A 13,206-nucleotide genomic window follows, 5' to 3' on the forward strand; every position below is an offset into this window, starting at 1 on the left:
TTATTGTAAAGTAACACAAAGTCATCTGCTTGTAAGCTTTATCGCTATGGATTCCTGGGTATGTTCATATATACACTGCAAGTCTGCGTCTCTGCTAAAGGGAACATACTTTGGTGGGCATTCAGACTAAACACTGTACTGCAAACGTAAATCTTGGCATTCAGTTCTATAATGAAGTAAAGCCTTTGAGGTGTGAGGGGCGGGGCCTGAGCTTGTCCACTGTGAAACCAATTAAAAAGCAAAACTGAAAAACATCAGTGCTTTATGATTATTTATAAAACTGATATCACTGCAGTAGCTATCGACATTTGGAGAGAAAAAAAAGCTAAAGCAGTAATCTTTATTTATTGCAGTGTTTTGTAGATTGATATAATTTAAAAGAGCATCAGTCTGACCTAGTAAGCAGGTAACTACCAGCAGCAGTGGTAGTTACCTTATTTTCAGCACTCATAAAGTGTGAAGTTAACATCTTAAGCACGCACACCTGACCCTAAATGTGATCTCCTCCCTTTTGCCCCCGTGTCTGGGGGCGTTGGTGCTTAAGAGGTTGAGTGTGGAGTAAAGTAGTTACCAAGTGTTTGTCCCTAAAGCAGTCGGGACCACATAATTATCCAGTTTTCTCTGAATCCTTTGCCCAGCCTGGTGAAGGTCCAGGCAGCAGTGGATGTCCCGTTGAATAAGTAACGTTTATTCACAGACACTCATTTTTCACAGAAAAGTCACAAAGTAAAACTAAAACTAAATAAAAAACAAAAGGAACATCAATAGAAGATTAAACAGAAACATTTGAACACAGAGTCAGCGAAATGGAGCTGGAGTGGTGAACTGTTCCTGAGCCTTGGAGAACGAAAGGTTTTGTCTCCCCTGTTCTTCAGTCTCGTACGAGGGAAAACTAATAGATTTTGAGCTTGAGTGAAGACAGCAAGCAGCAGTGTTTAACAAGCAGTTGATATATATAATCTATGTTCAGCCTTGGATGGGATTTTGTTCTGTTAACGGTGCCATCATTTTAACTGGGAACCTTAGTGCTGTTCTTAGTCTTTCTTTCAGCTTTCTGTTGTACTTCTTCTACTCCCGTCAAAGGCTCATTGACTAGGATCTATGAATCTGCTTTGTGTGTCAAACATATAGTCCAGTCATACCTGTACTGAGAAGACTTTTACCAAATATGCATACATACATGCTCCTTAGAATTTTAGTCCTCAAATGAATAAAGTTTAAAAAAAGTGAGTAAGGAGGTTGTGCTGAGAACAAGCTAAAAGTCTCTCTCTCTCTCTTTAAATGAAGATAAACATTCACTGTGATATCGGCACTGTGGGAGCTGAAAGTCCTGTGCCAAGTGTTTCCCAGCTGAGGTACAAATGGCAGAACAATGTCCCACACGCTCCATTCCACCAAAGTCTCATGTGCTTACCTGAATGTGGCCTTGAGGATCTGTCCAGAGGTGCTCTCTTTGGTGTGGTTGTTGTATCCGTAGAAAAGGTCTCCAAACACCGTCTGGTTGGCAGGGATATCAAGCACTTCTCCACAGTCTATTCCCTCAGTGCACGCCTCAGACAGCGGCAGGCACGACCTCCCATCTGGACCGCGTTTGTAGTCTTCGATGCACCTACAGCAAACAGGGATTAAAGTCATTTACCCGATCCACGGATTTCCTTTTTCTTTTGTTTTCTTTTCAACCCTGACTGTCGGTTTAATTACTTACTCGATTGTCTGTTTGTTTTCAGGTTTTCTGCTCAGACATTTTCCTTTTGATTCCTTATATTGTAGTTATTGAGCAAATCAATCTTTAGTGTGCAGACAACAAATGTTTATTATTCTTGAAAATAAAAAAATGTTTACACTGAAAAACTGAACAAAGTTGAAGTAAACAACAACAATAATAATAATAATCTGACACATCTGTAGACAAAAGTTATCACAGACCTTTAATAACTACCTTTTAATTCTATTAAAAAGTAGATAAGTATATTAAATTAAAAACACATTAACTTGTCACCAACTTTGATCTATTAAAAAAATTCATTGGAGGCCTTTTTGATATTTACTTAGATTTAATTCTCCACAATCTGTGTGCAATCTAACGATCAACAAGTCAATATCTTACTTTACTCATATCAAAGAAGGTAAATGAAACACATGCAGACAAACATAGGACAACTTGATCGCTGGTAGCTGACACGCCATCCATTACATTTTAGGTAACACCCATAGTTTCTGCAGCAAACAAAGAATTTTACAAAGAATAACTACAGACTACCAGAAAGGTCCAGACTGAAGCTGACAACCAGATGTTGGTTGGTCCTCCCCCTTCGTGTCTTACTTGAGCACCCAGTCTATAAATACATGCATAATCCTGTCTACAGCCTGACAGGGCTTATATTATATAACTACCCACAAACAGTACTGTGATGATGTCAGGCAGATCTTGTCATGTTAAAAAATATGAGCCCTTCTCAAGTAATCTTCCAGGTCAGGTTAGTCAAAACCAACCAGTTTAATCTAACTAAAAATTGGGAAAATATCTGAAAGACACACCTATTGAAGTTAGTAGAGTATGTTATAAATATTTTGTTTATACCCACTGTGAAGCCAAAATGTCATTTTTACCTCGCAGTAGTTTCCACAACTTAATAAATGTAATTTCTTATGTTTTGGTTTCTGTGCAGTCGCCAAATTAAAAAAAAGTATGATTTCATGTATCACTATTCAGAAAAGTATCTTTTTGCTAACTTCAAAGCATGAACAACTCATGACTTCACAACTCACTAGAATCAGCAAAATCCTTTCTGCTCAACTGACACATAATCCCCCATTTCAAGAAAGGAGCTAGAATCCAAACACTGAGAGTCCTCTCAAGGTTCTTTCATATTGATGATGTTTTGACATCTCAGTATGTAATATACTCTGAAATGAATCAAAGGCACACAAAGTGGAGGCAGGGAAATGGGGGGTGGAGTGGGGTGGAAAGCAAAAAGATAATCTGTCAGGGATTTACACTATGAGAAGCTCTCTCCTGGATGCTAAATGTCGCAAAGCTAATGCCAGTCTCCGATGGGAAAAGTGGAGGATTAGCCACATCTGCACTATGGGAAGAGACGACAACAAAATGCTGTTGTTGAGAATTCAATGAAGCAGCAGTCTGTATCACCCGCTTATGTAAATTTGACACAAATTCGTACGCCTGCAACATGATGTTTGCCCTAAAGATGACAGCAGCTTGTTGTGTTCAATTAGAAAAGTGTTGTTTATCGGAAAATGTGCCGTTTCTCAGCTGAGATGATCAAAAGTCATTGCTTTTGTTTTAATTATGTCTACTGAGAAAAGTAAGAAACAGATCTTGGCAGCTCTCTGCATTCAAACAGCGCAAAGGCTAAAAGGCCAAATGCTAGTATGACTCGTGAGCTGCAGATATTCTAAACACATCTTATGTTAAGACTCTCTGTAGATTAAAACTCTTCATATCCAGCATATCTTAGCAGAAGGTTCATGGCCGTCTCTAGTAACTCTAAATATTATGCTAGTTCTTATTAGGCTTCATGTGACAGAATGAAAATGCCAACTTTGTTCAGTTTGCTTTTAACTAGGGCAAAGCACCAATAGCTCCAATGTAAAAACATTAATCTCTGTATATAAAGCTTTGTGGTTTCCATTTGTAGATCATCACTGACCACTGATATTTGAAGACACTTTAGTTACATGCATATGAAGAGATGATCTGATGATGATAGCAGCCCAGCATCAGCGTGGTTCAAAATATTAGCAGGTCCAAATCTAGTCAAGTATAACATTCAAGTAGTCTTAATTGCTCAATATTTTAAAACTAATTAGCCTGTGACAACCTCCTCCATCATCATCTCATTCTCCTCCTCCGTCATCTTCGCCTCATTCATATCCATTTCCTATTAATCTAAGGGACAACTTACACTATGTTGCTCTGTCAGTTAACCACCATGAAAGAATCACCTCACATGAAGAAATACATCCCCATTCATTCATCTGTTCCATAAACCTTACACTGATGTTTTTTTCCCAGACACAACCAGACCAACTCTTTCCAAAGATGCAGTCTGTTTAATCAGCTGACTTTGTCCAGACCAGCATGATGCTGATGGATTGTGTACTTGGATGTTTAGTTTCAGGCTAGATTTGGGTTGCTCTGCTGTAACCAAGAAAATGTATTTCATTGATTTCTAAAGAACTAAGTGAGGAAAAGAGGCGAATTGAATCACAAATGAACAGGGACTGAACGTAGTACACAAAAAAGTTTAAAAAGCTGGTCTGATTAGTTTTTATTGGATTTGTATTATTTTTTATATGTGGAAGTTAGGGTTAGGAAGCTAACTTCCTAACTACTTTGGAAGATAAAGACGCTGTTCCAAGGCGTCAGTTATATAACAATTTTCATCATAAAAAAATAAACTAGAATAACAGACACACACACACACACACACACACACACACACACACACACACACACACACATGATATGATATGATACTAGGGTACTGGAGTCAAAGTTTGGGCCTTAGCTTTACATTATTTCTTGCCCAGCCTTGTGACACAATATTTACAACCCACTATACAGTCCACTGTGTGATATGTGTCACCGGGCTTAAATCACCCTGCTCTTATGTCCCAAAAGCTTTGCTTTTCTCATTCGGTCCATGGTCCAAGGCTATTCCTGAGTAAAGCCCCATTTGTGTTGGCATTATATAAGGAAAAGCAGCAAGGCAGGTTTCTTTAAATTTAAGTTGATTTGAGAGACATAAATCACAGGTGCATAAATTGCTTTACTTACTTTCATGCACCATATCTTCCAGAAATGAGCACACTGTTAGGTATTATCTTAAAACTAATTTCAGAGATAAACACTTTTATAAATCAGGCCCCAGGGGATCATAATGGAACTCATTAAAGCCCTTTTTTCTAGTTTTGGTATTTTTAATTCAACACTCACTTCAAAGTTTGCTTTAATAAATGTTAATGGTGGTATATTTAAGACTCCACAATCAGGAGTCTTAAAGTGCCACCACCATACTGCTTTACGTCTTTTACTGGCTCATTTTGCACTAAATGTTATGAATACACATCTGTTTTCATTTAAAAGCAAAAACTATATATATCACCTGAATCTGGGAACTTTTCTTCTCTTTCTGTCTCTCTGTCTCTCTCTCTGTATATATAGCGATGGCAGCATACCAAAGGGATTTATTTTGTTTTTGTTATTGACTGACCATAGACCATGTAAAATGTGACAAACTTAACATGACAGAATTGTGAAATATATTGCTATAATAATTAAAAATAAAAAGCACAGAATGTGTTGTTTCTTACCCACAGAACATCTGGATGTTGTAGAGTGTCGGGTCATCCTCTAGAGGGGCCAACTGCTGGAGACACAGCTGCTCACATCCTCCATTGAAACCGTCGGAGCAGTCGATGCCGATGTGGTGGTCATAGCACCCGGTGCCATCCTTCATAGGACTTAGTCCTGGGGGGCACTGTGGGACGAACACATGGTTTTAAATGACTAAAATTGGCAATTACACATTACTATTAAGAACACTTTCCTAGAGCTGCTTAAACTGTGTGAAGCTACCACATTAACACTAATCCCAAATGGGGCAGGTAGACAGATCCCATAACATCTGTGCCACAGAATGCAAACACTTAGATTTCTATTCCCATGTGCAGTGTGTGTGTGTGTAAGCACTGAGCCTTGTTTGTAAAACTGCACAAGTAACAGTATGAGGATATCATTACAGAATCATTACTAAATTAATAACTTTAAACACCAAGTTTTAAATTGCCAGTAAATTTGTATTGTCTTAACTACCTTTAAAATGACAGGATTTTCAAATGAACTAATTGCTGTTGATATGAAGACATATGTGTCTTTTCACTTACACAACATGTGTAGGAGCAGACTGGGGGTCAGAACCCAGGTGGGGATCTGATTCATTATTAATCTCTGATGAAATATGATAAAGCGATTAAGATCAGTCACACTAAAATAGTCCCTCAAGATTTATTTTATGTTAGTTTTGACCTGTATGCACTGCTTGAACACAACTACACCTATAAAAGTTTAAAAAAACAATTTAGTTCATGAGAACAAAATGGGCCAGCTGAAGGAAAAACCTACAGTCAAAAGTGTAACGGTGTCCTTTGTGAACGTATTCCATCAAGATGATTTGACAAAGTTAAAAGACAATGTTCACAAGACAGGAATGTTCACAGTGCACTTTGACAAAGTCTAAGGTTGTTTTACTTTATGTATATATGGAATTACTTAATTACATATATGTACATATATATATATATATATATAATCACTTAAATAAGTATATGTGTAACTACTTAATTACATATATAACCTTGAAACATAGCAAATAGTTTACAGTGGGGCATTAAAAATAAAATATATATTTATATCTTTATATTATTTTCCTTCTCTCACCCCAACCGGTCGCAGCAGATGGCCCCGCCCCTCCCTGAGCCTGGTTCTGCTGGAGGTTTCTTCCTGTTAAAAGGGAGTTTTTCCTTCCCACTGTTGCCATAGTGCTTGCTCATAGGGGGTCATGTGATTGGTGGATTTGTCTCTGTATGTATTATTGTAGGGTTGACCTTCAGATGACTGTCGTTGTGATTTGGCGCTGTATAAATAAAATTGAATTGAATATGATATACTATATAAAACGTTCCTACCTGTTCACAGGTGAGGATGTTGTGTTTTTTTGAGAAATTAATGGAGTTATGAATACTCAACAGAAGTAATATTAACTTTTCTGCCACTGTTGCTTAGTAGTTGTACAAGTAGAATGTAATGGCCAGCTGATTCATGCTTCTGACCCCACACTTCTTTTTAAGGGTGTACATGCTGCAGGGTGCTGGCAAAATGTTTTGCATTGTTCGTTTGCCAGTTTTTTCCGTATTGATCAACACAAGCGATAGTTATTACATCTCGCTTCTTATGTTTATGTATTTTAAGATATTTTTTCTCCCATTGTGAAGATTTCACAGTTGTGAACATACTGCTGCTTAGCACTCAGTGCAGAGATCATCAAGTTGGGCGAGTGGCTACACACACACACACACACACACACACACACACACACACACACACACACACACACACACACACAAAACCAACCATACAAATCTACTATCCCTTTAAAAGAGATTTTCTGTTATGGTGAGGAAAATGAGACAATACTGCAGGTTTAATTTCAATTTCCATGCAGATGACATCAGAATTTCTTCATGTTTGAAGAATGAAATTAAATTCTTTAGTTTGGTAGATATACTTCAAGAAATTAATAAGAAAGCCTTGAACAACCTCTTAATGGAACCACACTCTACACTGCGGTGAATTTACAAAAGAGCTATGAAAGACCTGACTTCACCCCGACTCATTCAGTGTTTCCCAAGCAGCTGCCAAGTGAAATTCACATTATGTTTTCTGTCAGTGGTAGCTTCAAAGGAAACTTTGAGGGAGTGCATTTTAACAAGGCACCCCTGCCATCACAAGTGTGACCAGACAGTTTGTTTAGTCTCAGCATGGAAGAATCAGAAGCATATTATTTTATTATACAGGCCTATTTACAGTGTAGGTGGCCTGTCGATTGTGTTGATTTCAATTTACTTCACATTTTTGTGGATGTAACATCTAATATTGTAGGCAAATAAAACTGTAATGAACCTTCAACTGGCATGAAACTGCATTTTAGAAACTGCTTTTTAAGAAGTCATTTGGGTTAAACCATGACTTCTATGTTTTAAAGATTATAGGTGATCAGAGAAGTGACAGCGCTCTAAGTCTTCTGACTAGTGTCATCACATCCTTGCATTTATAGTTAACTTCTTCTATGTACATGCATCAAATGTAGGATGTTTTTCACCTTCCTCTTCTCTTCTGTCCTATATGAGCAGAAAAATAGCTCCACCATCATGGGGAATCCCTTCAGTGCACATGCCTCTACAGGAGGTATATAGAATCACAGAAACAGGCCTCATATATGGCACTGCAAAGCAATCCTTGGAGCACTTGGGTATAAGAATAAGGATACATCTCCCCCCCATGGAGAAGAAGGCGCAAATCCAGAGTCAGCAAAGTGGTTAATCTGCACATTAGAGTGTCATGAGCTAAAACTAAGCGGTACTGGAAGAACATCTATTCAACACATAGTAGCAGGATGTAAGACTGGAGCAGGTGAAGCATACCCTGAAAGGCACAATCAAGTGGCTTCAACAGTGTACAGTAACATCTGGGCAGCATATGGACTAAAAGTCACTAAGACCCAATGGGAGACACCACCAAAGTCTTGTGGGACTTCAAATTCCAGACAGACAAGCAGCTGCTGGCCAATCAAGCAGACATAGCGGTGGTTGACAAGGAGCATAATATGATAGATGTGACAATCTCAGTGGGCAGTAACATCACAAAGACGGAGAACAAGAAAACAGAAAAGTACCAGGGGCTAAGAAAGCACTAGAGCAGATGTGGAAGGCAAAGTCTGTTAATTCCAAACTTATTGAGAAATAACAAACTTTGCATAATCACACACAGGATCACTTATCAACTCTACTGGCAGGTCCTGACTTACCTTTCTGTGGCAAACTGTACATTGTTAATAGCATGCTGCTATTAAACTGCTTATTTAAAAACAGCAAACTGTTGTATTACTAAAGGACTGCTTCACACTAAAACTGGTGCAGATGTTGGAGATTTTTATTTTGTACATTTAATACATGTATTACATTGATGCATGTAAAATGTGCATCAAATTATTTCTGTATTACAAAGAAGAACTGTTGCCATTTGATCCAAGCTATTTAAAGTTGTTAAGTTATTTTATTCTTGAAGAAATGTGACTGATATACATTTGCGGTTGTTATACATTTGTAGAAGTACCTGTACAGAATGAGGACACATGCTTGAATGAGTGGTCCCTGGTCTTGCTCCCTGAATAAACTGATATTGACTTTGTCACCCTGCAAAGGGCCGTGGCGACAAATGATTTATGACTTGTAAAGCAATGAGCACATGAAACACTGAATCTCCTAACACATCTATGGCACAGAGTCTTTAAATCACTGGAACCCACTGCAGTCAATGGATGTGTGGACATGCGGTGCAGGCTGAGAGGAATTTGTATTGATGAGTTGCTATACTGCAGCTTGCCAACCACAGGTAGCTCTGGTTATTGACTGCCATAATAGGCTTCCGACACATTGGAATAGTGATAACTCGGAACTATTGTCCAGCTTTCCGTAGGATAATAATCATTAAGAATATGCGCCTGCCTGAGCCTTTGTCTGTGGATAGTTGTAACTTGGTTTATAAATCTGGTTTATAATCCTGGGTAAACATATAATCCTCTGTATAAAACTTTCCCTGTATAAGCAATTGTCAAATCTTTCAAAAACATTTAAATCTAATTCAATAACTTCTTTAGTTGTTGTCTTCAGAAAAGATGTGTTGCCATGAAAGATGGAATAATTCAACTTCATTTATTTAGCGCCAAATCACAACAACAGTCGCCTCAAGGCTAGTTCTGATTCTGCATGAGAGGCATGTGTTAATTACTGCCATACAAAATGTTGTTTTAAATTTCCGCTTGTAGTTGATTCAGTCACACAATGTTACTTCATCTTGCAGTCTTATATTACATTTTATGACATTTCCGATCCATGGATAATTAGGTCTCACTTGGAACTTGATGGCTCACCTCATTTTACAACATTCGAAAAGGTTGAGAACTCATTGTGGGCACTGTGAAAAAAATCCCTGCAGAGTAATTAATGAATGAACTTTAAAGTCCTATTTTCTATATCATTTCGATTTCAGCAGATCTGTGAGCTTTACAAAGGAGAATTCATGGAGAATAAAGATTAGGATATAAATAAGCTAAGTGCTAGAAAATGAAGTTGTGACACTTATTAGCAAATTTTCAAACTGACAAACCTGCGGGTGAAGCGTTATGCCCCATATGGAAAAGATATATATAAATCTTATAAAGTTTGTATCTGTCTTGTGTGAAACTTGTATGAAAAGCATATAAGAGTGAAAACAGATATAAGATCCCTTGAAAAATTATATAATGAAACTTGTATGTTTTGGATACTTACTAAAACAATATATGAAAGTAATGAGAAAGTGGCCACTTTCATGAGTAAATCATATAAGTTTTTACTATTTCTTTTCCATATGGGGCCGCATAACTGAAAAGTCTTTGATGTGCAGCTGTGTGAATTCCAATCCTGAAAAGACTTTTCAGTTATGCGGCCCCATATGGATTGGATTGGAATTCACACAGCTGCACATCAACTACAACAACTGCAAGAAACTGGCTCTTGCTAAAAAGTTGAATTTTATCTGAGAATATCAGCTCTGACAGTGTTTTCAAATGTAGCAATCTTTCTACGAGATTCTGCCTTTATAAAATAGAAATTGGACTCTCTAATATGCCGATTCCTGCTACATTTTGGCAGGTTTGAAAAGTAGACTTACCACACTACATGAACAATAAGAATGACAAAAAAATTGAAGAAAGTCAGTAGCTGAGTTGATTAGTGTGCTAGACCAACCCTGAAAGTAAACCAATGACAGCATTCTCAGTTATTGTGAAAGGCATTTACGGTATTTATTAGTAACTACCTGGAAAGGACACATTTCTTCTCCAAAGGAACACGCAGGTTACTAGATAATGACCATCCACTGACACAAACAAAATAGTCTTTGAAGGCAAAGTAATCACCATTTATCTTAGAACATTTAATAACCAGACAGTGAGTGAGAGTGCTGTCTGTTCTGTTGTAGAAAGAAAGCATGCAGTACAAAGGCTACTCTAGAAAACCCCTTGAACCACCACTTTTAATCCTGTTTCTTAATGGAGATAAATTCCTTCAGTGCTTTTGAGGCTTAAGGGAATCAGCCCTGTGCTATTGCCAAACAGCAACAAATCCATGCAAGAGAAGTTGGGTAAGCTATGCACTTTTAAAATTTGTCCAATAGGCAAACTGGTACAGAGATTCAATGACTGAAGACTTAAACCGTGAGGAAAAGTCTTCAGTGGAAAATGTTAATCGAGTCCTAATCAAGAAGGAAAATTGGAAATTTGACTTATTCAAAGAATTTCTTTCATTGTGAAGGAATTTCATATTCAGCAAGTAGACATGACAGTAGCTAATCTACTTCACATGTGCAAAATATTTGAGGTGTGATTTTGCAAGATGTTCCCTCTTGGACATAAATTAAAGCATCCATCCATTTTCTTCAGCTGATCCCGGGCAGGATCGTGGGGGCAGCAGCCTAAGCAGAGAAGCCCAGACCTCCCTCTCCCCAGCCACCTCCTTCAGCTTGTCCGGGGAAACACCAAGGCGTTCCCAGGCCAGCCGAGAGATATAATCTCTCCAGCGTGTCCTGGGTCTGCCCCGGGGCCTCCTCCCAGTGGGACATGCCCGAGCGCCTTACCCAGGAGGCGCCCAGGAGGCATCCTTGTCAGATGCCCGAACCACCTCAACTGGCTCCTTTCGATGTGGATGAGGAGCAGCGGCTCTACGCTGAGCCCCTCCCGGATGGCCGAACTTCTCACCCTATCTCTAAGGTTGAGGCCAGCTGCCCTTTGGAGGAAGCTCATTTCCGCTGCTTGTATCTGTGATTTTGTTCTTTCAGTTACTAAAAGCATTAATGTAATAACTGTGCCACAATTTGAAGAAAATCACTCCAAAGACACGATAATTTTCCATCCTTTCAATTACTTATAATATTGTGATGTTTGTGTGCAGAATTATAAATTATAATTATACATCTGTCATGAAAGGGTCGTGCATAGTAACAGGTTATTAGGCTCTATGCCTTCAAAACATTGTTTATTGTGTTTATTCTGTTCATGTCATGTTTATTTTCATACTCTGTCAATTATTTATTTTTTTTATTCTTATATTATTTTTCATTTTCATATGAATAATTAATGGCAGCGATTGAAAACAATAGGAAAGTAAATTGATCCTGTTAAGCCAAAAGTACAGTCATGTGGAAAAGAACCTTTTCACTGGAAGTACACACCATGATTTAGTAGCTTGTTAAACCACCTTTAGCGGCTATAACTTGAACCAATGATTTGAGAGACTTTATCAGAGTGAATTTTAGCTCACTCTTCTTCACACTGAGTTCATTGAGGTTTTGGGGCATTTATTTATGTACAGCTGTCTTAAGATCCCAGCACAAATTTTAATCAGGTTTAGTTCTAGACTTCTACAAATGAAAAGAATTTAGATGTTTTGCTGTGGCCCAGTCAATCTGTTGTAGATCTACAGGTGATTGTGCTACTGTTGACACAATGTGGGCCAAGTTTCAGCTGTCAGACAGATGCCCTCACATTTGACTCTAGAATACCTTGATATACCGATGAGTTCATGGTTTACTTAATAGGTGCAAAATACCCGAACAAGCTCAAATTATCACCCCTCCACCACCATGCTTGACAATAGGTATGAGGTGCTGATATGCTGTTTGGCTTTTTCGCCAAATGAAGCACTGTGCATTGAGGCCAGACATCTCCACAATAGTCTTTCTGGCCAAAAGACATCTTGTGCTTATTTCAGGAGCAAATATGTAAACCTAAGCTTTACTCTGATGCTTTTTGTAGAGAGTACCCTTCGGACACATCTTTTTCTAATTGTACTATAATCATCTTTTAGCATGCCAATAGAGCAGGGGTCGGGAACCTGCGGCTCCGGAGCCGCATGCGGCTCTTTAGTCCTTAAAGTGCGGCTCAGCGTGGTTTCGGGAAAATAAATTAGAAGTATTTAGCTAAAGTGTATTTTATTTATGTTAGTTCTTTTTTAACTTGTAGTTCTAAATTGGAAGATTATTGTGATATTGAAATATAAAAATAAAATTATATTTTATTATTTTTTCATCGCTCAAAATAAGCGTCACACTCGCGGAAGCCGGTGTACTCGCCGAAACGCCGTGCATTTATCGAGACTTTCAACCCCAGGTAGGCCAATTATGGATCTTCGGATCCACATTATGTCAGCAGCTATTCTCCACCATGAACTATGTTAAAAACAAACAGCGCTCACGCCTCACAGACGACAGCTTACAGTCCTGTAAAGATGAAAGTGACTTCGTGCAGCCCCGATTTGCAGACGCTGTGCGCAGAGGTTCAGGAGCAGAAGTTCCATTGTAAACAT

General features: G+C 38.3%; 1 protein-coding gene across 9 annotated transcripts in view; it reads right to left on the reverse strand.

Moving 5' to 3' along the window:
* Positions 1 to 13,206, reverse strand: part of astn1 (astrotactin 1) — a 439,026-nt gene that overhangs the window by 220,235 nt on the left and 205,585 nt on the right. For all 9 annotated transcript variants that reach the window (XM_084912727.1, XM_084912726.1, XM_084912725.1 and 6 more), the window contains 2 exons: positions 5,338 to 5,504; positions 1,415 to 1,609 (listed from right to left, as the gene is read on the reverse strand). In XM_084912727.1, coding sequence (XP_084768853.1) covers positions 1,415 to 1,609; positions 5,338 to 5,504 — 362 coding nt within the window. The remainder of the gene's footprint in view (positions 1 to 1,414; positions 1,610 to 5,337; positions 5,505 to 13,206) is intronic.

This window comes from Perissodus microlepis, chromosome 18 (genome assembly GCF_051167445.1).
Source record: "Perissodus microlepis isolate ML-2025 ecotype Zambia chromosome 18, ASM5116744v1, whole genome shotgun sequence".
NCBI lineage: Eukaryota > Metazoa > Chordata > Actinopteri > Cichliformes > Cichlidae > Perissodus > Perissodus microlepis.